Source organism: Ictalurus furcatus, chromosome 24 (assembly GCF_023375685.1).
Source record: "Ictalurus furcatus strain D&B chromosome 24, Billie_1.0, whole genome shotgun sequence".
Classification (NCBI taxonomy): domain Eukaryota; kingdom Metazoa; phylum Chordata; class Actinopteri; order Siluriformes; family Ictaluridae; genus Ictalurus; species Ictalurus furcatus.
Window position 1 is genome coordinate 18,756,359 of NC_071278.1, and position 22,572 is coordinate 18,778,930.

The 22,572-nt window shown below is 37.7% G+C and overlaps 3 protein-coding genes across 4 annotated transcripts; 1 reads left to right on the plus strand and 2 right to left on the minus strand.

Moving 5' to 3' along the window:
* Positions 1-232: 232 nt before the first annotated feature.
* On the minus strand, positions 233-5,475 carry si:dkey-284p5.3 (uncharacterized protein LOC557830 homolog). 2 transcript variants are annotated; one of them, XM_053613319.1, is made up of 4 exons: positions 4,841-5,475; positions 2,192-2,335; positions 888-956; positions 233-803 (listed from the first exon to the last, which is right to left on the minus strand). In XM_053613319.1, the coding sequence occupies exons 1-4, from the start codon at positions 4,920-4,922 to the stop codon at positions 766-768; spliced, it is 333 nt and encodes a 110-aa protein (XP_053469294.1). In that variant the 5' UTR covers positions 4,923-5,475; the 3' UTR covers positions 233-765. The 2 variants fall into 2 exon arrangements, with proteins under 2 accessions (XP_053469294.1, XP_053469296.1); XM_053613321.1 differs by lacking the exon at positions 888-956.
* A 1,950-nt stretch (positions 5,476-7,425) lies between these two features.
* On the plus strand, positions 7,426-10,478 carry rpl30 (ribosomal protein L30). The gene is made up of 5 exons (XM_053613133.1): positions 7,426-7,577; positions 7,693-7,739; positions 8,448-8,593; positions 10,011-10,141; positions 10,378-10,478. Exons 2-5 carry the CDS (start codon positions 7,719-7,721, stop codon positions 10,428-10,430), a joined length of 351 nt encoding a protein of 116 aa, XP_053469108.1. The 5' UTR covers positions 7,426-7,577; positions 7,693-7,718; the 3' UTR covers positions 10,431-10,478.
* Positions 10,479-12,562: 2,084 nt separating this feature from the next.
* On the minus strand, positions 12,563-22,176 carry laptm4b (lysosomal protein transmembrane 4 beta). The gene is made up of 7 exons (XM_053613132.1): positions 21,838-22,176; positions 19,062-19,179; positions 18,119-18,192; positions 17,601-17,723; positions 17,404-17,502; positions 16,318-16,413; positions 12,563-14,529 (listed from the first exon to the last, which is right to left on the minus strand). Exons 1-7 carry the CDS (start codon positions 21,928-21,930, stop codon positions 14,467-14,469), a joined length of 666 nt encoding a protein of 221 aa, XP_053469107.1. The 5' UTR covers positions 21,931-22,176; the 3' UTR covers positions 12,563-14,466.
* Between the last annotated feature and the right edge of the window lie 396 nt (positions 22,177-22,572).

Consider the following 22,572-nt stretch of genomic DNA (forward strand, 5'->3'; position numbering starts at 1 on the left):
CATGTTCAGTTTCGTGGGATTTACATGGCCACCAGGGTTGCCAGATTGTGTATCCAAAATTGGGCTATTCTCAACCCTATTATTCGGGAACTAAATTACATAGCCTTAAGCTGATGGATATAATTGAGAAATATATTGACCGTAGTATGAGATGGTTTGTAGTCCACTGGAAAAGATTTATATTGTGATTATGTTGAAAACATTGTATATTGTAACAGCTCATTAACAGGGACTTATGTGGCAAATGCTTATAATAAAAAAATGAACCAAAAACAGGTTTAAGATACACAAACATATACAAGCTACATTGTTTACAAAGCTTTTTGTAAGGGGAAGTTTATTAAACATTTATGTAAGGAGTCTCCGGTCTCGGCAAGCGGTCGCGGCACTTTGTAACAGTTTTCCGCAACGGGGAAAGTCTTTAGGACAGAGGTTTCTAGGCATGACATGCTGCATTTTTTTTTGTCTTATTAACTTCAAGACTGAGGAGGGGGTAAAAAATAAATAAATAAATAAATAAAATAAAATAATCTGGTGAGGGAACAACCGTTTACAACAGCTAGAACAGGTGATAACGGACTTGAAGTATTTTATTCCTTACATATAAAGGTGTAGGTAGATTTACAAACAAATCTCTATTCTCTTGACATTTTGGCTGGAAGTACAAGTTCAATACATACAGCTACAATTAGATTACATTTGAAAATAAGTTAGTTTGCCTGTTTGTAGTAAATGTGACATTTTCCAGGTTCTCCCATAATAAAGCTATGCTGTCTGTGAGCCTCCGAGTTCCTCGCTAGGGCCTGAATGAGAAAGACAGCACTAGTTAGCAATGGAAACAAGATCAGAAATAATGCATTTGATTTGCCTTCAGAAATCTCACTGACCCGGTGCTTCATCTGGTCCAGTTTGCTCAGACTGGTCTGCTGCTAAAGCTCCAGCTTCTGAAGGATGATCTTTTTAAAATGACATGTTTTTACTGGTTTATGCTCTTCAATAAAATGCCACTAACCCACTGTAACTGAACTGAAGAAATGTGACAAGAATCCTTCTATAATATAATAATGGTGTATTACACCTAAAAGCATTATATCCTAAAGATAAACTGGATGCACAGTTCACTGCCTACAGCATGTTAGAATGATTATTAGCTATATTTTGGGAAATTGGATCAAAAGTCAAAAGCATGCCGGCACAGCTTTTAGACCCACATCACAGCTTTACTAATTTCAGTGACGTGAAACCTAAAACACTGCAGTTTGAGAACAAAATGTTTTGCTCGAACAGGTCAAAAGATAATATAAGACAATCTTAAAACAGGACATTTCAGTTTATTTGCCTACTTAAGTCATTATATACAACTGCATGCAAAATTTTGCATACCCTTAAGATAAAATGAAAAATAAAGAAATTTAATTTAAAAATTTGGCAAAAGATATTTAGTGTGTTAGGTTTCAGTTGTGTTAAGCTATTCATAATTTTAAAAAACAAGATTAGTATACGTTTAAAATGTATTCCATTTGTTTTCATTTGTACTGAAATCTCATTTCCTGAGACTTATCTAAATATTATCTAATATCTTACATGCCTCCAACCTCTTCTGTAATCTCTGGATGTTCTTTTGGATTCCTTCAGATTATAATATTCATCCTTTCCTCTCATTATATCTGTTAAAACTTTGCCAAATGTCATACACTAACTGACAAAACATCTTTGTTGCCTTGTGTTTTTGATGGCTTTTGCTTCTTATGATAATATGTTCTGTACATAAATTATAAAGTAGAAGGGAGACGCCAACTTTGGCACTTGGATGCATGATACAATAAAGTTATTCAGTGTTTAATAGCTATTAAAGTTGATCTTTTTTATCACATCTTGTTGTGCGTCCTGGTTTGTTCACATGTCCAAAGCGCACATTTGCATTCTCAGAGTGCCATGGTTGTGTACACAGGCGTATGTAAACCAGTAGATCATTCATGTAGACATGCATTTTGTCATCTATACAAGTTATACTGAAAATACTACATTAAAATAACTTATTTGGCATTTATGTATTCAAGCATCCAATTTTTTTTAATAAGTAGATGTTTCTCTTGCAAGGCCACTAAATGATAAGTGTGACTTGTTTTACATGTGGAGATGTTTAACTGGCAGATGTATTTGCATGAGCAGAGGACTGTGTGTTATGCACCTTGGTCTTCAGCTGGCGTTGGTTCTGCAGCAGTGTGCAGCGTGTTGGTCTCGGACTCAGTGGCTAGAGCCTCAGAGCTCTCAGCAGCTGCTTCTGCACCACACTCAATATCCAGATCATTCTCTGCCTTTTCTTCGGCTGTTCCTTTAAATATTGAGATTAGAAAACATTAATTCAAGATATACATCCATTCATTTTCCATACCGCTTATCCTACACAGGGTCACGGAGGAGCCTGGAGACTATACCAAGGAACTCGGGCAGGGGACACCTTGGACAGGGTGCATAAGGCAGGGGACACCTTGGACAGGGTGCATAAGGCAGGGGACACCTTGGACAGGGTGCATAAGGCAGGGGACACCTTGGACAGGGTGCATAAGGCAGGGGACACCTTGGACAGGGTGCATAAGGCAGGGGACACCTTGGACAGGGTGCATAAGGCAGGGGACACCTTGGACAGGGTGCATAAGGCAGGGGACACCTTGGACAGGGTGCATAAGGCAGGGGACACCTTGGACAGGGTGCCACCCCATCACAGGGTTGTGATGGGTTGGCAATTTGGATTGGAGAGGACAATTTGGATTGGAGAGGAAACCCGGAGTACCCGGAGGAAACCCTAGAAGCAAGGGAAGAAAACGTAAGCTCAGTGCACACATGGCAGAGGCGGAATTCAAACCCCCAACCATGAAGATGCGAGGCAAACGTGCTAACCACTAAGCCTCTGTGCCCCAACGAGTTCAGGTTATTTATATAGGAGGTTTTTTTCAAGGTTTATGACATTTACTGAGGTAATGGTGGAGAAATAAATCCACTGTTACTTAAGTAGCTAGTCAAAATGACAGTTGAGTGAACATTTTAAAAAAGTGTCCATCTTTACATGTGTTCAAGAATTTAAAAGAGCAAAAACAGACTTCCACTGCAGCTGGTGCAAAAAAAGATGATTGTGGTATCCAAACAAATTGTTCTGGGGTTTTTTGTTTTGTTTGTTGTTGTTTTTGGTGGGGGGGTTCGTTTAAATGTACTCAATAAATAAAATGAAAAAGCACAGAAGTGTAATTGACTGGATTGGTATCGGGGCATAATCTTTTGGGGGGAAAAAAGTGAAGTATGCTGAAGGTCTAAATTAAGAGCAAGAGTACTAGACTTCATTTTCATGTACAGTATACTCTGGAAAAAGTATAAACCCTCTCAATTCAGACTTAAATTTAGAAACAAAGTATGAATGCTTTAGACTTAGAAACACAGAGAGGTGGCTAAAGTTAAACAAAAACAGGAAGTCGGAGAATTGGTAAAGCATGAAGCAGGAAACTTCAGCAACAGGAGGTGAAATTATGAACTGTGACTCTACTCTCTTTCCAGTGAAGTTGTAAAAAATTGTAACCCCCTATATCTTCACAATTTGGCATATCCTTTGCACAATATAAGGAAATGGATAATTTTATATATATACACAGTGTAGCAAGAGGTATTTTAATACCACTAATAGTTTCCTCATTCATAACACATATAACAATGTGTTGATGGTTACTATAGCATACTGTGTTGGAGGTCTTTTTGTTAATGATTAGAGGACATTGCAGGTTCCTGCTGATACATTAACTTCTAGCTAAATAATAGACACAGTGCTGATTGATTGGCATTTCAGTCCAAAAAAGGTATCTGACGCACCTGAACGAAGAACATGTCTTAGGTCAGGTGTGAAGAACTGTCAAGAAAGATCTCAGGATGATGCGGTCTAAAAAAAAGTCTTTTTAATTTATTTCAGACTGTACATTATAAGCACTCCAATTTTTTTTTCCCTTTTCTTTTTTTTTCCCCCATCAACCGGGTCAGAAAAAACTTTCTAGATCTTTACAGATTTTTAGGCACATTTAGGCAGTACAGATGAAAACCTGACGATGCGGTAACATGGCACCTCACCTACTTTCCTCTTATATCTACAATAGTTGATATTGTACAACAGAAATACCATCCTGAAGCCATGTTTTACTTCAATGGATGTAGAAATTTTGACTCTTATAGCCAGATAACAAGCAAAGAGCCTTTGAAAGCACAAATATGGAGGTCCTGAGAAGATATTCCTGCTATTCAGCTGGAAGAGAATTTTAATCCAAAATGAAGTGATATGATGTGCAAGTCAGGTGCAATTCAATTTAAATATACATTTTTAAGGGTTCTTCAAGGGTTATTAAGGGTTTTGTGATGGCTTATGGGTTTTTCTCAGGGGTTCATTGGTGGATCTACGTCAGTTCTGGTCAACAGAGAATTTTAAAACACCTACCTTTTTTTTTTTTTTTTCCTTTTAAAGAAAAGTGATAATCTAGAACCATTAAAAGGTTTTTTGGTTGTGTCTCTGGGGGAAACCTGTGTAAAACTCTACTACAAAGTGTTTGGTCTTTCAGAAAAGGTTCCAAGTAGACACACTTTAGGAATCTAAAAATGAGAAAGCAATTAAATGGCTTATAATGAAGAGTAACACTGTTGTGTTGTGTTGTGGTGTGTGTGTGTGTGTGTGTGATCCAAAAGAAGTAATGCAGACCTGTACAAAGTCTATTGTGCAATGTGTACATACAAGTAACCACAAAAAAATTACACACAAAAATAATACAATAAATTATGGTGCATTCAGAACTTAAAATAAAACACTCACCATTTGTACTGGCTCCACTACAGTCTGAGTTTCCATGTGTACTGTCCTGTGCGGTGGTATGTGTGCTAGAGTTGCATCCCATCCTGCCTTCCTAACTCAGAAACACACAAGAAGACTGTAGGTGTGTATTAAATAGGAGTGATGTGTCGCTCTTTGAATCGGTTCTTTTAAGTGAATTTTAAGAGCCGAGTCACATATATGAACCGTTTGTTGTTTTCTTTTCTTTAACTCTTTCAGTGTCATTTAATCAAAGTTCTCCCAAATGAAACAGATTTTACCGTCTGTGTGCTAGGGGGAGGAGATCAGTTATCAAAATAAATGTCAATTAATCTTCTCAATCGAGCACAGAAACAGTAGACACAACAACAATGCAGGGATGTTTGCATATGCAGTGTCTTGTTGATTTTTTTTTTTTTTACACTGATTTAAAATAGATGTTATAAAATTCAGTACATGTTATTTTGTTCATTAGAAGGTAGCATGAGATTTTAGGAAACAATTCCAGCTTTAGTTAAGCAAAGTTAAACAATAACTGGTCAAAATATCACAAATTATTTCCGGTTCAGAAGAAAAACGGTTGTGAGCCGGTTATGAGCCGAAAGAGTCGACTTTTATCGTTGAGCTGAGCCAAATAATCTGACTCACTGAACAGAGCCGGAGTTCGCATCACTATTAAATTATGTGTTCGTCGCCATCAGCAGCCTCCTGTCGAGCATTTACTCTTTTTTCGAGGTCGAAACACACAAACACGTGAATAGGGTTCACTGATATAGGATACGAACTGTGAAAAATGATTTTAAATAGCTGTTTAAAGATATGTACTTCCCAAATGGAAGTTTTGAGGTTTGGTTCATCAAAACTGGTGGCAGGTGGCGCAAACTACCTTTAAACCAGCGACACCTGGAGGCGATTTCTAGAAAATACCGAGTATTTCAGGGAGATGGTTCTGATGACATACCGGTATCACCGGTACTCTTAATTTCAGTTATTTTTGTAGGTACCTTTTCTGATGCATGTTCTGTTTAATTCAGGAGGTATTTCAGAAACTGTATCCTATTTAATATATATAGTGCACAATCGGTTTGTTGTTACTGTGTGTAGGGAATAGGGATTATGGAATAGGTACTGGGAGTAGGGATTATGGATTAGATAATAGGGAGTAGAGAAATGGGAATAGGGTATGGGGAGTAGGGATTATGGATTAGGTACTAGGGCATAGGGATTATGGAATAGGGAGTAGGGAATAGGGTACTGGGAGTAGGGATTATCCATCCATCCATCTATCCATCTTCTACCGCTTACTCCTTTTCAGGGTCACAGGGAACCTGGAGCCTATCCCAGGGAGCATCGGGCACAAGGCGGGGTACACCCTGGACAGGGTGACAGTCCATCGCAGGGCACAATCACATACACACTCACACACCCATTCATACTCTACGGACACTTTAGACACACCAATCAGCCTACCATGCATGTCTTTGGCCTGGGGGAGGAAACCGGAGTACCCGGAGGAAACCCCCGCAGCACGGGGAGAACATGCAAACTCCGCACACACATGGTCCCAGCGGGACTCGAACCCCAGATCCTGGAGGTGTGAGGCGAACGTGCTGAGTAGGGATTATGGTTTAGGTAAAAGGGAGTAGGGAATTTGGAGTATGGAGTAGGGATTATGGATTAGGGAGTAGGGAGTAGGGAATGTGGAGTAGGGTACCATTTCACACACAGACCCTGAAACATTTCCAGAAAGTCCTCCATTTTGATTTAAAATGTTGCTATAGTGGTGGAAATCACAAGACACCAAAGTTATTCTACTCATTGAGCTCTTACAGTTATTAACCTGTTTGACTACCCTGTTGGGGAAAAAATGTTAAAAATGTTTTTAAATCAAGTTTGGGAAAGTTGTCGGAAGCTTGGTGATGGTGACGTTGAAGTCAAGCGACCGTGGTGTAATTTCTGGCGATTGTATTTAGGCTTCAAACTTTAAAAAATATATATATATTAATAAATAAAAAAAAGTTGTGTTAATTTATGAAAAATTATCTTTCTGGACAAAACGTGGTAGTATTGTAAACTTTTGTTAATCACATAGCTTTTTTGCGATAATCCAAAAGCCTATGTGAAAATCCTGTAGGCTTTTTGTCGAGGGAACCAGTGTGATGCTAACTTCCGGGTTCCGGTACAAAATTACGTCATCCCTGCGCCACTCTGGCTGCGTCCGAAATTTCATACTATGCCAGTACGTACTAATCAGTATGTGTATGTTATGACTACAATCCCGGCATACTACATCCACCATATTAACAATGTCATGTGATTTTCGACGTCATCATAAACACAAACATCTTAAACAAGTTAACAGTTTATTCGGGTATTGTTAAACAAGTCCTGTTTAACCAAGGTTTAATACTTAAAAGTACTTTAATACTTTATTTTTTATTTATTTTTACGCCGACGCTGTTTTTTTTTCTGAGCTCGTCCGCACCAGTCCCGTTGCATCATGGGATTGTTTAACTCGCATAATGTGCATCGGTTGCATACTGATAATCTCTCTGGAAGCAGTACATCATCCGGGTATTTCTCGCCCACTCAGAATTCAGACATACTACCGTTCTAGCGTACTCCTTTTCGCATACTGTCTAGTAGGTAAGTATGTGGTTTCGGAGGGCGTGTGGTTTACGAGCGCGGTGCACTCTGGGTAGTCCTTTCTCTACGAGGCCATCTTGGAGTTAACCAGGCAGTAAGTGCGGCTCTACTTCAAATTGAGAAAATAATCCGTTTTGTGGCGCGCGTTGTAACTCGCTTTTGTTATATTTCGAAAAGGAAAGAGTTTATGTGTGTTTATTTGTGTGCAGGTCGACCGGAACGGACTGGAGTTAAAATGGTGGCCGCAAAGAAAACGGTGAGTCTGAGAGCCGCCGCCGCTGCTGCATGGCGCCTGGTTTCACGTGGAAGTGACACACAGAGGCCTCGAGCTTTATTTACAGCCTTTAAATATACATTAGCATTATGATATCATTTGCGGGGATGAACGAGACACGTAAATACTTTTATTTTGCAGTGAAATGTAAACTTGGTTTAATTGAAACTTGATAAACATTAGTTAGCAGTGTAGATACAGCAGTAGCTTATGTGCGAGGTTTGCGTATGAGACTCATGGTCAGGGTTTAGTCGTTAAACAGCCCTGAACTCTATTCCAAGAAATGTCAAAAATGGATAACTTTTTATAAATACTTTAATCATATTTTAGTTCTAATTAGTGAGCCAGTTTTGTGTGGTACAGAATGACGTGCCATGGTGTTTAATCAGGCTAACCTTAATTACATGGACAGTCATTTTGAATAAACCTTCTTATTGTTGTTGATATGAATAGATCCAACACAGCGCAGGTTTACAACCCTGGTCCTACACGGTTTAGTGTTTTAAACCTCTAACAACTAATCCAAATGAATCCGTAACCCTTTCTGAGTCGAATTGGGTGAGTTTGGACAAGGAAATGTGCAGGACCTGGTGAACCAGGGTTTGGGAATCTGTGCGCTACACAGGATATGGATGGTGCGTGTTTGTTTGTTTTCTGTCATTATAATGCACCCTGTTAATTCCACCACAGAAAAAGTCCTTGGAGTCCATCAACTCCAGACTGCAGCTGGTGATGAAGAGTGGTAAATATGTCCTGGGATACAAACAGTCACAGAAGATGATTCGCCAGGGCAAAGCCAAGCTGGTCATCCTGGCCAACAACTGCCCTGCTCTGAGGTATCTACACGCTGTTCATCAGAGACATACAGGGTCGTCGTTGTTGTTGTTTTAAATATATAATATGGATCTACACTTTGGAGGTTTAATTTGAGAGCCCCTGCTGTAAAGAGGATGCAACCTAGAACTACTTGGAGAAAAATAGTTTCTCTTCTTTCTCACACATGCACACTGTGTGCACTTCACATCAACACGATGCGATAGTCATATGAACGGTTCCTACACTGTTCTAGCAATGACAGCACTCCACAGTTAAAAGCACCAGTGATGTACTGACAGCAAATTCCAAGCAGAACACGGTTTTAAATCATCATGTGGGGAATCTAACCTGGAAACTGACCCGATGTGAAAACATGGTCTGAATGTTGATGTACTCTAAAGTGTATACAAACGACCAGAGTCATCACTGTAGCTTTTTTTTTTGCAATGCACCCGATGAGACGTGGTGAAATTACCCAGGGTTCGTGAAGTTGGCCTACAATCATGAATGCAGACATCAGAACCTTTTCTGTCACTGGATTTGTCTTTGTGGCTTAAAGAAGTTAAATCTGTTCTCTGGGACTGAAACAGTGATGTGACCACGGGTTACACGTGGCCTAATTTCTACCAATTAAAATAGCAAACAAACATCCCAATTTAAAAAAAAAAAAAAATGGAAGTATCAATACTTTAATTCCTGGTGTCTCCTTTTCAAAATTAAATTAAAATATTTTATGAAGTAGTAATGATGTGCAGGATAGGAACTTCTGATCAGACGTCTTCCCTGTCTGATGGTCTGTTTCTCTCACGTGCACAGTCACATTTCTGTGTACAAGAAGGTTCATTACTTTATTATATATAACTTTTTAGTATTACTTTGAGTCTTCCCCTGTCTTGCATGATTCAGTTTATGATCGGGTTTAATAAATGAGGACTAGGATTAAAGACCAGGTGTTACAATGTCACCAGTGGATTTTCACATCTAACTCTTTTTGTAATTGTATTCATGCAGCTAAATAGTTTTATATAAACTGAGTGTAAAAATGACGGGGGGGGGGGGGCTGGCCGGCCTATTTCTTTATTTCTTTATTTATTTATTTTACAGAAATCAGACTAGACTAGTAATCTAGAATTTGTGACTTGACATTGGAATAAAGAAGTCATGCTATAAAATGAGTTTTGCAGTGAGACACTGGATACGTTTTGGGAAACGAATAAGTGCATTGAATTTTGTTGTTGTTGTTTATGGGTCTCGCTTCCCAAGCTATCAGTTGGTTGAGAAATTCGGCAGGATCTGTATGTTGCATATGGTTTTGTTTTTTTGTTGTGTGTGGAATAAGTAGCCATAGACAATATGACTTGAGTTCAGTACAAGTTTAGTCACAGTATGAGTTTGGAGATGAAGTTAACCTTTTTATTTTTTCTCTCCTCCTTACAGGAAATCAGAAATCGAGTACTATGCCATGTTGGCCAAGACTGGTGTCCACCACTACAGTGGAAACAACATTGAGCTTGGCACAGCCTGTGGTAAATACTACAGGGTGTGCACACTGGCCATCATTGACCCTGGTACGTAAATGTCACTTCGTGCACAGTAATCCGAAACACTTGTTTTCAGCAACAGCAGCAGTTTGGCACGGTCATCTTGTTGGGTGTCTGTGCCTAAACCGCTCCCTATACATCGTAGTTTTTCCGATGACCAGTCGCAACTAAAGTGCTATTCGATTTTACTAGTTGCTTGTTGAGTAATGTTCACTCCAAAGATTTAACTAAGTTTTGATCCACATCTTCTCTGCATCTTACAGGTGATTCGGACATCATCAGAAGCATGCCAGACCAACAGCAGGGCGAGAAGTAGAGCCATGTTTCTTGAAAGTTGTTATAAATAAAATATGGTTAAAATGTTCGTAATGTTTTGGTGTTCATTTCCACTCGTTATACGCATAGTTAATTATTCTTCCATGGTGCTTTAATTAAATTTAATTAATTGCACCTAATTTCCTTGCTTTCCTTCAAGGAAAAGATGTATTTTCCAAATAAGACTGATGCGTCACTCAAAAGTGAATTCCCTTATTGAGGACATTGGGGTTAACAGAACTACATATAACAGTGACTACACACTGGATTAACCTTATTTAAAATAATACCGTGCCTGTAACATTACCTGACCTCTCATATGGCTCTCGGGGGTTGTATTTTAAGAGCAGATGCACCCTTGAAGATTTCTGGTTCACAGATTGAGTGTGGTAGGATTAAGGAAACAAGGATTACACCCCATGTATGACTTCTGCCTGGATTTATACATCTTATTGTACCTGGAGCATTTTTTATATAAGTTGCGAGAGTCGTGTTTACTGTTTGAATGGTCTGCTGGCATCCACGGTTCAGTGATAGAGATTTTTAGCCAGGAATAATACATTTATAAACATGAAACCTTAATCACATTTATCCATAATGCATGTATAAAAATAAATAAATAAATAAAAAATCCCATTACTTCTCGCTCTTCTCTTTGTCCTACATTGTGTATTACAAAAATGTAATGGGGGGGGGTGAAACAAAGAAAATGTCCCCTCAACTTGTAATTTCTAAGGCTCCCTGATGTATGGTCGTCAGATTTATTACCAATTAAAGATTTTCTGTGTCTTTACAGCCATGTAACAGCATGGTTACCCTGATCATTCCATTGGGTTGTGTCTGACAGGGCAAGTACTGTACCCTGTAAACTCTACACCAGGAGTATTAAAGGATTCGCAGGTTTCAGTTCAGTCCTGTATCACAGATTGCCGAGAAATAGTACACTGAAACTGTACTACATGCCACACACACTGATGTCTTTCACTGCTGTTTAATGACGTCTTCATTCCTACAGTTGGCGGTTAAAAAAAATAAAAGCGGCGTAGATGCAGTTTTTTGTTGCATAATTGACTGATGATTCAAAGACGAGTGTCCTTGCGAGTGTGAGTGTAAGCGTGGCTGGTTCAGACCGTCTGCTGACTGGTGTGAAATAAAAACAGCCTGAGTGCAGATGGCAGCCGCTGCCCTTACGAAGCGTACTCTTCAATGTCTTTTAAAAAGCTCACAGCAAGGGCAAATCACAAAGCATATAGAGATGATGTAGCATGATGTAATTTAATCCCTATTGCTTTGATTATATATATATATATATGTTAGAGAAAAAGCATTCAAATGAGGACAAATCAGTAATGATTTACAATGATCAAACAGGATGTCATCAGCCATCAAAAGAAACCTATTTATGAAGTAAACAACGTTTTGTTCGTTTTCCTCATCTATTAGATAGATTTGGCCAAAGTTCTAGAGCAAGCCTTTCTCCAACTCATGCCTGATTAAAGCTGACCTAGTTGTGCACGTACAGGTAGGATAGAAAATAAGTTAGAACATCTCCTCTAATGCCATATCATGTTTGGAGATAATGTCCCATAAATCTGCTCACATCTCCCTTCCTGGATGCAAGATAAAAGATAGGAGAGCATGTGTAGACAGCAGTGTAGCTGGGAAGTCTGCCCCCCCCCCGAAAGAATATTGCTCTGGGACCCAAATCTTCTTTAACTCCATATTGTATAGATGAAAGATATTCAGATATCTGAAAACGATTGTGGGTAATCTTTGAGATGTGGGTCACTACCTTTCACCATTAGAACAGCTAGAGAGTAATAAGATGATAGCCAGAACCATGACGAGAATCCACAAGCACCGTACAATATGGTGTAAAAAATAATAAAGTTAAAAAAGGAAACTGAACATACTGGAACAAAAGGATTCTTACTTCTGACTCTCTTTCTGTATTCATTCTTTAATCTTCAGTAATTGCTCTGTCCTGGTCAAGGTCGTGCTGGATCCGGGATCTATCCCGGGAACACTGGGTGCGTAACCCGAGCTCAGGATCAAACTGGGGACGTTAACATTACTCTCTACACCACCACGATGCGTCTACTGCTGTAGGGTTCAGTAAACAGCTACAACGGCTCAACATGAGATTCTTTTAATTTTAAGAACTGTTCAGTACAAATATTGCAGCTGATAGAACATCAAGTTCGAATCACCTCAATCACAGACAAAACATATGACCAACAGTAAAAACCAGTAAGAAATTTCAGAACTGACTTGTTTTTTTTTTCCTCTAAGCAAACATATTACACACAGAAAATGAAGGTGATTGATTGGATCAGGTTATAATGTTAGATTTTAGGAACCTAAACACTTCACAGGACAAAATGATCGAATCTGAATAACGATTTGATTCATGATTAGAAAAACAGCAAACATGGTTACTGCAGGTTGTTCATAGCGATATTTGACTATATTTCAACCCAAAGCTCTTTCGTATGGAATACTTTAACTGGAGCAGACAGACATCCTGACACTGCTTTATATAGTTTAAGAGCTCGGAGAGATTGCATGATCAACGTATTTAATGTATAAAAATGTAGCGACCATGTCAAAACTTTGGTTTATCTAGATTGTTGGTAGTTTTGTAAGATTTTTGTCCCGTTTTCATTGTCATTTACTAATCAGCAAGTTTCCTTCTATGAATAATGACAGAAATCATCTAGAAAAGTGAACATATCCTAAATAACTGGCAAGTGGAAAATGCCGATTCTGGGGAAATAATATAACCAGAGCACAGAGCAGTGAACGTCTGCAGGCTTCACTTAAGGCATCGATACTAAAGTGCTCTGTGTTGAAATGTAGGACAGTTGAATATAATTCTGCATAGTTATTGCATAGCTCTTAAGCAGAAATTAAGCTAGGGAAGACTTCAGGAGATTTTTTCATGTCACTCATATTCAGACCCATTACAGGGCTGTGTAATAACAACACTACATTACCGTGCTACATACAGTCTAACTTTCCTTCACTAACTATCAGAGAACTTACAACATGAATTATTAAGACTTATGTGCAAAAATAATGTGGCGACTCTGCATATGACTGGTAGCCACTGGATCTATGGTTTTCAAAAAAAAAAAAAACAGCAGTACAGGGCAGTGTGGGAAATAGCCACATTCAGATATTTTAAATGAAAGATAATGAAGATAATGTGAAAATGACTAGATTACTTTCACATTTAAACTTGTATCCATGTTTTTCATTAAACTGCAACTATATACAGTATAGTACATGTATATTATATTGTGTGTGTATATATATATATATATATATATATATAGATAGATAGATAGATATATACACACACACACACACACACACACATATATACATAACGTATATGTATATATGTATATGTTTTTCTAATCTTCAATTTGGAATACTTGCAAAACTATTTGAAATGTATCTTTATTAGTAACTTTGAAATTGCATTAAATATTGCCTAGTGTTGGTATAAACCTGTTTAAGATGTTGTAGACTGGTCTTTCGGGATCTTTTGAAAGATTTCTCCCAATTCAGTGTTAATATAACGATGGATATATAATATGATATAATATATATTACCCTGGCTGCCACATTCATCAGGTTCCTGGGAAAACTGCCAGTCAGAAAGTGCTCTTAAGTAACTCACGTGTTTATTATCACCTGCCACATTTAAATGTCAGGTATTTTCAGTAACCGACAGCAGTGCTGAGACGTTCACAGTATTTAAAAAAAGGGGGAGGTCAGTGCCGTGCATAATCACTGAATGCTGAACGTGCAAATCCAAATTGGAGTTGACACACGGCACTGGTCTGCCAGGAAGGCTGTGAAGACTTGCAGAGGGAAGAGCAAGCCACACTTCTGCCTTCAGAGAGCAAAGGATAGAGACGTCACAGAGTAAAAAGTGGAAGGCTCGAGTGGGGAAATATGAAACACTGACGGAAAAATCTTTTCTTTGGAGGATATTCAGGGAGAAGACATCGGTGTCACGCTGAGATTTACTCAGGGGGCGGCTCCTTCGGCGGAATCGCGACAACCTCTTCATAGGATGGGAGTAGCACCTAGAGAGCAGAAGACCGTGTAAGCAGGGTGTTCCTGTACTTTTGAACATAAAGTTCAATGTTTTAGGTGACTGAATGGGCAACATGCCGCTGCTCAATGCCCTTCAATATAAACAGGCATAAACAGGCAGATAAACCTTATAGCGGCTTGCATATGTATTCACCACATCAATAGAGTACATAAAATACATTTTCCAATAAAAAAAAGTAAAAGTTGCAATTGTATAAGTATTCACACCTGTGAAACCCGTCATCACCCTGTGAAAACTATCCACACAGTGAAGCATGATGGTGGTAGCATCACATTAAGCATTACCCTTGGCCTCTTGGTTGCTTATCTGACTAATGTAGTCTTTACCTGGTGACTGGTTTTGACGGAAGTCTTCCTCTAAGCAGAGACATGATTCAGAAGGCCTCCAATTTACATGGAGACCATGTGACACTTTATCTGCACATAAGTGGACGTCATTCAACTAACTATACGGCTTCTGTTGTCAACTGGTAGCATTTAGTGCTTTTGCAGCAACAGGGATTATAATCACACACACTTCAATATTATTTGTGTAGCTTCATGACATATTATTGCAATTCAATCCGTTTGTTCTCCAGGCTGTGAAGGTAGTAAATGTGGAAAAGTTCAAGGCGAGCAGGGAACACTTATGCAAGCCAATCTAATGCTGTTATAAAAGAAGGGCTAATTTGAATTGTATTCTAAGCGGATCCTAACTTAATCTTCAGAGTCTGACTACATCAATGAAAGGATTTCAAAGGAACCGGACAAAAATGGCTGCTTATGTAATGGGTTTGAGTTGAAGAGCGAGAAAATCCCTGCTTTTCACTGGAATTCAACAGCACACTCCAAAGCAGCACTTCAACTTATCTAACAAACACAAACAATCCAGTTACTTTACAGAGATAATATTAAACAAAAACATAAGCAACACACCTTACGGGACACTCAACATTATAAATCAGAAGATCCATTAAAACTCGAAGCTGGGTGACTCTGTATTTAGCTTTAAATATAAAACTATATTAAACTTTAAATATAATACGTATTCAACAAGACAGGCAGAAACTATGAATTACAGTCAGACAGTCACTAGGCTTTAAACATTAACGTAACAATAATGTTAAGTAGCAACAGCCCAAACCCATTATTAGAACTTCAGGATTTAATCATACTGTTATTTGTTAACAGTTATTTTAGCACCGTATTTATTTTATTTATTATCAACCTATTTATTATTAATGAATTCATATCTATTGAATCAATTTGAGGTTATTTAGTAGTCCTTGTGCGTGTTATGATTTGCGCGCGCACACACACACACACACACACACACACACACAGAAGCATAATAAGATCTATTTTGAGGGAAATCTATTAGTTTTGGTTACAATTTAGATTTTTTTTTTTTCCCCCAAATCACAAGCGTGACAGCTTTAGACATTTCTAGATTATGACTATGGGAATGTGTCGCGTTCAAGCTTTCCTGCAGTTCCGAAGATCATGTTCATTCTTTTCCCGAACGTAAAGCGGTCAAATTGCTCGTTAAAATTCAAGAAATTTTGATCAGTGGTTTACACAAAACCTCAAAGACGTTCAAATATGTTGACATTTCACTGTTGTTTAATGAAAAAATTTTTAAAAAACATGACCTCGGGCTTGTTCTTGTTTGGTCTCCCCTAAATGCCCTTAATGTCAGCATGGGACAGAATGTTCTGCAAGTAAGAATAACAGGACACTGTACAAGGGAGTATGACAGTAAATTGTCCTTGACTTACTGTTGTATCATTAGTGGTGACATAAACCAAGACCTCTGTGGTGCCTCTTCCACTAACATATCTGTAGCAGTTCCACACACAGGCAATCAGGTAAGCCTGGCAAATAAATAACAACATGGTATCAATTTTCAACATTATGATAACATACAAGGGCACGGCAAACATATAACTCACGGAAAACCTATAACTACACAGAACTAGTACTAAATGCTTATTAGAATAACATGCAGAGTGCATGTCTCTTCACGAGCACTGAATGACACAAAAACATTTTGCCAGTACCAGTAATAAGTAATAACTCTTCATTTCCCCCAGCATTCGAAAACCACTCAATCTCAGTCTGTATGGAGATGTGTGTTAAACATGTTCAGACACCACCCCATGAGACAATCCAGTCCTATAACCTGTAGTAACATATAGCGATTTTGCTACAGCTATTGAAAGAATTGACGTGGGGTGCAGCATGCGTACCCACTCTGTGACATGACATGTTTGTGTCAGGTATGTGAGCTGAGCATTCATTTCTGTGATTTCTTGCAATACTAGTATATTAGTAAATATGACAGTTAGTTAAATTAGTCAGTTGACTTTAACCAACGGCAGATTGTGTGCTGCTAGTGTAGGCCTACGGGTTGAAATATAGCTCATGTGCTGTTTACATTATGGGCAGTATATAACAGTATATAATACTGTATTCTTTATTGTTTCTAGCTAGAAACTGCACCCATGACGTTTATGGGTGCACACTTCAAAAATCCTCGGGAGGAACGTATGTCCACACAGGACATTATTTGCAGTTGGACAACAGCCACTTGGCTCTGAAGTCACAATGGGTCAGCGCTGCACATTTGCTGCTTCTAATTTGCATAAAATTTAATCCAGTACAATTTTTTTCACAGCGACTCGGGTTCTCCCCACTCTCTAATCCCTTGCACGTTTCTGGTGACACCCCATTGAAAATTAATGGGTGCAAAATGTCAGGTATTCAGTGTACTCATAGTGTAAAATATCACGCTGACATGGCAGTGTATTGGAAATGGTGCCACTGTGTCTGGTGTAACTGATCACTGATTCTTCTGCATTTACCTTAAAGGCCAGAATACAGCCGATGAAAGTAAGTACTGCAAACACTAGGCATATGTTGTTGGTGGACATTAAGTCCTCTTTGTATGGAAAGGTCCCAGGCTGTTAAAACATAAGCAAGCATTTGAACAAGAAACTCCACACCTGGTCAACAGAAGAAATAAATTATTCAAAGGCCAAAGGTTGTTAAAGTCCCATACCAGCTGCTCAAGGTAGTCCTGAATGGTGTTCGGGTAGACCATGACACTTATTGCTACCAGGGTATTAAGGGCAAAGTCAAAGATTTGGTAGCAGAAAAATGGAATAATCCAAGCAGCATGTTGCTGTGAAGAAGGATGAATATATACAAGGTTAATATATACACACACTTTATATGTTTCAGTCTTCACTACTTAGTAAGCTGAAATACTGCAAACACACTGACACAAAGGAAATAAACCTGATAGCAGATAACAGCAGGGATTATAGTTAGCTATATTGTTATTATCAGAGCCATTGATTTCAAAAAAAGACACAATGAAGGATATTTAACAATCCACTTATCGCATGCAGTCCATGTATAAACTATTAACCAGAAACCCTGAATTTAAAAAACTCCTTAAAAAAATACATCATGAGGAAATTTACATGATGAAAGTTATGCAACACTGCAGAAATACCAATAAAATAAAATACTTTTTTCCATTTGATAAAATCACCGTAAATAACGTAGCGTTACCTTATAAGCACCGTAGGTCGCCATCCCACAAATCAAAATCATCAGGAGGGAAATTGCAGCAGCGATGCACATGTCTGTGGAGAGAGAACGAGGCTGAGAGCAAAAACCCAGCAAAACTCATGAAGAACCATCAGCAGAGCCATGAATCCCAAATCCTCCTTCAGCAGTTACAGACTTACATTAGATTAAATTAATGCATGCGTGTCATGTTTCTGATTTATCCTGGTTGATCACTAATAAACCTAAAGGCACATTAGTTAATATGTGATTATTTCATTTTAGATGTTGTAAACATAATAAGGATCTATATACGTATTTCATCCATATTACATCCCAGAATACATCTGTTTTTCTCTGCACACTGAAAAGTTCGGGAGAGTAAAAGAAAGACACGTTCGGTCATATTTTTGAAAATTATCAATACGTTTCTTATTCTTTGCAACTGGATAATCAAACCCAAATAGACTACAATCAAATATGCCATGAAGGACAAGCAAAAGAACCTTTAGGAGTGTACAGAATCCAGACGTAAGCAGGCCCAAGCCAATGGCGATCAGTCTGAACTTTAAATCTGACCGCCCTAATTCATCAGGATTAATCATGTTGTGTCTGAACCTGTGACATGAAACTCAGCTAAACTCTCATTTCCCATACACAACTTGATCATTTTACAGCACACTGATTTTTTTTTTTTTTTTTTTTTTAGAAGACCAAAACATCTGTTATTGTTCTATATGAAAATGTATTTGATTTGGCCGTTAAAATCAAAAGAAAAGAGAACGTACATTCCTTCTGGTGAGCAGTTGACCATGAAAAAAAAACACAACGCTGAGCATTTATCATAACATTTTCGTCCAGGCAAAGTTGTGCAGCACATTATTACTTTGAGAACGCAGGGTTAAAAAAAAAAAAAAAACTCTGCTTCATAACATTTTTAACTTACTTGCGTCATCCATGACATCCAAGTCTGTGCCAAGTTCGGCACTGGTGAGGTGGTAGTGATACTGCACTGGGTCGTTTAGAGCAGACAGTAGGATTAGCAGGACCACAGCGTTGATGAGCTGCGTAGGAGAGAGGCAGGTGGGTAAGCATGGTGAATCTGGTGCACAGTGATGATTATAAAATAAACTGAGATGCTGCCTAAAAGAGGAATTGGTCTGTTGGTAACAAAAGCTAAACCTCTCGTACACTACTATACGGACAAAGGTTTGTGGACAACTGACCATCATATTTATATGTGCTTGTTAAACATCCTGTTCCAGATGCATCTCTACAGGAAACCCCTGAGCCCTTACCACCTCTTCTGCTCAGCTGTAACCTCTGTTTGCATTCTGCCTCACTTGTAAGTCATTTCAATAAAAGCATCTGCCATATGAATAAATGTAAATGACTTCAGGCTATTTGAATGGACCGTCGATTCGAATGTAAATAGAGTAAATAATCATACACATATAATGTATTATATATAATGTATTTATCAGATTCATACTCAAAAACTACACAGAAGAGACAAAGACACTGGCTCGCTCTGTAACCGCTACACAAAAGAAGCTGAAATGTGGGACAGCTCCACACGACTGAGTAAACCCGAGCAGACCCGCTACTGCCCCCGTCCCTGTTTACACTCGAACAGGCTTTGTACTTATTATAAAACTGTACAACAATAAATCCAATATAAAAATATGTTCTATACAATATATACACACATATATTTCTATATTACAATGAATCTGTCATTTTGTTTTCCATAAAGTAATAGAAAGTAATCTACATTATGCAGTTTACAGCTGAATATATAAAGATATACATAAGTTATATAAATCTTATAATGTAAACATGTATTTCAATTAACAATTTAATTCTATTAAATGAATCCTAGTGCATTTATACAATTTCATTTAAATTGCATACACATTATTTAAATATAAAAATTAAAATAAATTTAACTCCATAAATAAATAAAAAAACAATACTATATTAGTATAACTAAATCAAAATTGTAAAATATTTACCTATTCTTACTTTATTAAATATATATATATATATATATATATATATATATATATATATATATATATATATATATATATAACATAACAACTACAAAACTACACAAATATTTAATTTAATAAAAAATAAACAGTGCACTGAGGAGAAAGTAAATGTTCATTAAATTAACATAAGATTTCTTAAGTACTTGTATTTAAAAGTATTTCATTAACCTCCTCCTAAATGACGTATTTGCACAATTATTGGATTCAATAAAACAAACGGTGCTACGTTTTCTGAAATAATTTCTCCTTTCAGTAATATTTCACAGACATTATACATCTATGACTTGCTTAAGGTTTTAGATTTTACAGCTCCAGCTTCAATGTTAGTCACAGATTAATGCATGAGGTCAGGGATTTAACTTGATTATAGTTCTATTTATACAAATATAGAGCTCTCCCTTCAAAAAATACAAACAAACAAACAAAAATAACAACAACAACTTGAACTTGAAGATCAGGCTTTGATTACTAGTGACAACATACAAACACACAATAACACATAACACAAATAACACATTTACACATTATCGTTTTACTTAACATTTATCAACTCTAGTTAAGCACATAATTTACCCGATCCTGGAGGATCTCTTTCGGGCATAGACTACAGACTATTTGTTTTGTAAAATCAGTACGACGTGTATTTTTCAGGTGCGTTACAGAGGTATAGGAGGAATTTATCTTGGAAACATCAGACTAAGCAGATTTTTATTTTTTTTTTTGGTAAATATTTATTTTAATTCACAAATAGATCAATTTAATGGTGTACAAATTAAATAGATTTTTTTAAGTGTAAAAATATAATAAATGATTAATTTTTATATTTAAAATATCTTGAAATTTACAGTTACAAAATTCCTGATTAATTTAATAAAACAGTTAAGAGCTGTTGCATTTATAGAATACATATGAACTACATTTACAATAAATTAACATTACTATTCTTTTATTTTCATGATTATTCAATTTAAAAAAAAAAAACTTGGTTGGTATATTACAGTAAATGTAAGTGTTATGAGGAATGTATGAGGTTCGGTCCTTGTTCAATGTGGGTGCAGATTAAGTGATAAACAATGGTGGACCATCTGCAGGTGTAAGACCTACAAAATGGATATGGGAACTAACTAACTAACCGAAAAGAGGATAGCGTAAATAATACTGGAGGAGGTATAATGGTATAGTGAATGAATTTAAATATTTAGGGAGACATATTCAGTATTATATACAGCATGGCTGAGAGGTTCAGTGTAATATGACCAGTACAATGATACAGTAACAGTAGTAACAATAGCAATAGTATTCAAGCTAAGCTAACACAGCTTTCTGGGTCGGTGTGTGTGTGTGTGTGTGTGTGTGTGTGTGTGTGTGTGTGTGGAAAAATAGAGCAGGAAAAATATTAAAATGTAGAGTTGAGAAGTATTAAAGCACAGGGTTGGGTCACTGCTCTGAATAACGTGTGTGTGTGTGTGTGTGTGTAACACTAAACCGCCATTGGAGGGCAGTGAATAGACTACAACATCAGTGCTGGAATGATCTGGTTTTCCCCTTTTGACTGAATAAAATGTCCTGTCCTGAGTCTATGAGTGTAACGCGGGTCTGCAGTGAGCCCTGCTCCTCGGTGCTGTACTGAAAGCTCGGACAGAGAGGACAGACCCGCTTACTCACCATGTACCAGACGCCGAGGATAATGGTGCCCGTCCGTACATGACAACACAGGCAGCAGCTCGTCGTGTACCATCTATCCCACGGCGAAATCATCTTTCTGCTTCAAAACAAGGCGCAGCTATTTCATACAGGCCTGTCAGAGATGTAATGGCGCTGGTTTGCAGTGCGGTATTCAGAGTGAAAGCATCCAGTGCGTCGTGTGTTGAGATCTCAGGGTTGAGTCAGTGTGCTGTGCTCCTCCGTGCCTCAGCAGTAATTCAGATCATCCCCTGGTCACGTGACCGGACAGTGGGGATTTGAGCTAGGATCAGGACGTGATGGCTGCTCGTGTGTGTGTGTGTGTGTTGTATGATAAGGCTTTATAATCCACCATAGAAATACAAAACACAAACACTGGAATAAAGTCGGTGTGATGATGGACGTTCGATATTCGCGGAGATGCGGAAATTAAGGGACCGTCTCTAAAGTGACATACGACATTGTTAAAACGATTCTAACTTCAATAGCATTCGAAGGGAATGACTTACAGTCATGTAATGTGTAAACTGTACACACCAACTGTAAAGTGTTCATGTAGGCGTCAGCTATAATGCACACCTTTTAGATTTTTTTTTTAAAAAAATTTTAATAAAAAATAAACTATTAAATCATATATAAAAATTGCCATGTCTTTTATTACTACATGGGCTCCTACACAAAATATACCATCATTTAAAGCTCAATAGCATTTGAAGG

Bases quoted from the DNA above. Each gene is read 5' to 3' on its own strand.
- laptm4b (XM_053613132.1), bottom strand. From the start codon at position 21,930: ATGATTTCGCCGTGGGATAGATGGTACACGACGAGCTGCTGCCTGTGT. The intron at 19,180-21,837 runs GTGAGTAAGCGG...TCTCCTACGCAG, and splicing joins TCCTCGGCGTCTGGTACATG to CTCATCAACGCTGTGGTCCT. The intron at 16,414-17,403 runs GTAAATGCAGAA...TTTATTTGCCAG, and splicing joins GCTGTATTCTGGCCTTTAAG to GCTTACCTGATTGCCTGTGT.
- rpl30 (XM_053613133.1), top strand. From the start codon at position 7,719: ATGGTGGCCGCAAAGAAAACG. The intron at 7,740-8,447 runs GTGAGTCTGAGA...ATTCCACCACAG, and splicing joins TGGTGGCCGCAAAGAAAACG to AAAAAGTCCTTGGAGTCCAT. The intron at 8,594-10,010 runs GTATCTACACGC...TCCTCCTTACAG, and splicing joins AACAACTGCCCTGCTCTGAG to GAAATCAGAAATCGAGTACT.
- si:dkey-284p5.3 (XM_053613319.1), bottom strand. From the start codon at position 4,922: ATGGGATGCAACTCTAGCACACATACCACCGCACAGGACAGTACACAT. The intron at 2,336-4,840 runs GTGAGTGTTTTA...CAATATTTAAAG, and splicing joins TAGTGGAGCCAGTACAAATG to GAACAGCCGAAGAAAAGGCA. The intron at 957-2,191 runs GTGCATAACACA...CATTTTAAAAAG, and splicing joins AACGCCAGCTGAAGACCAAG to ATCATCCTTCAGAAGCTGGA.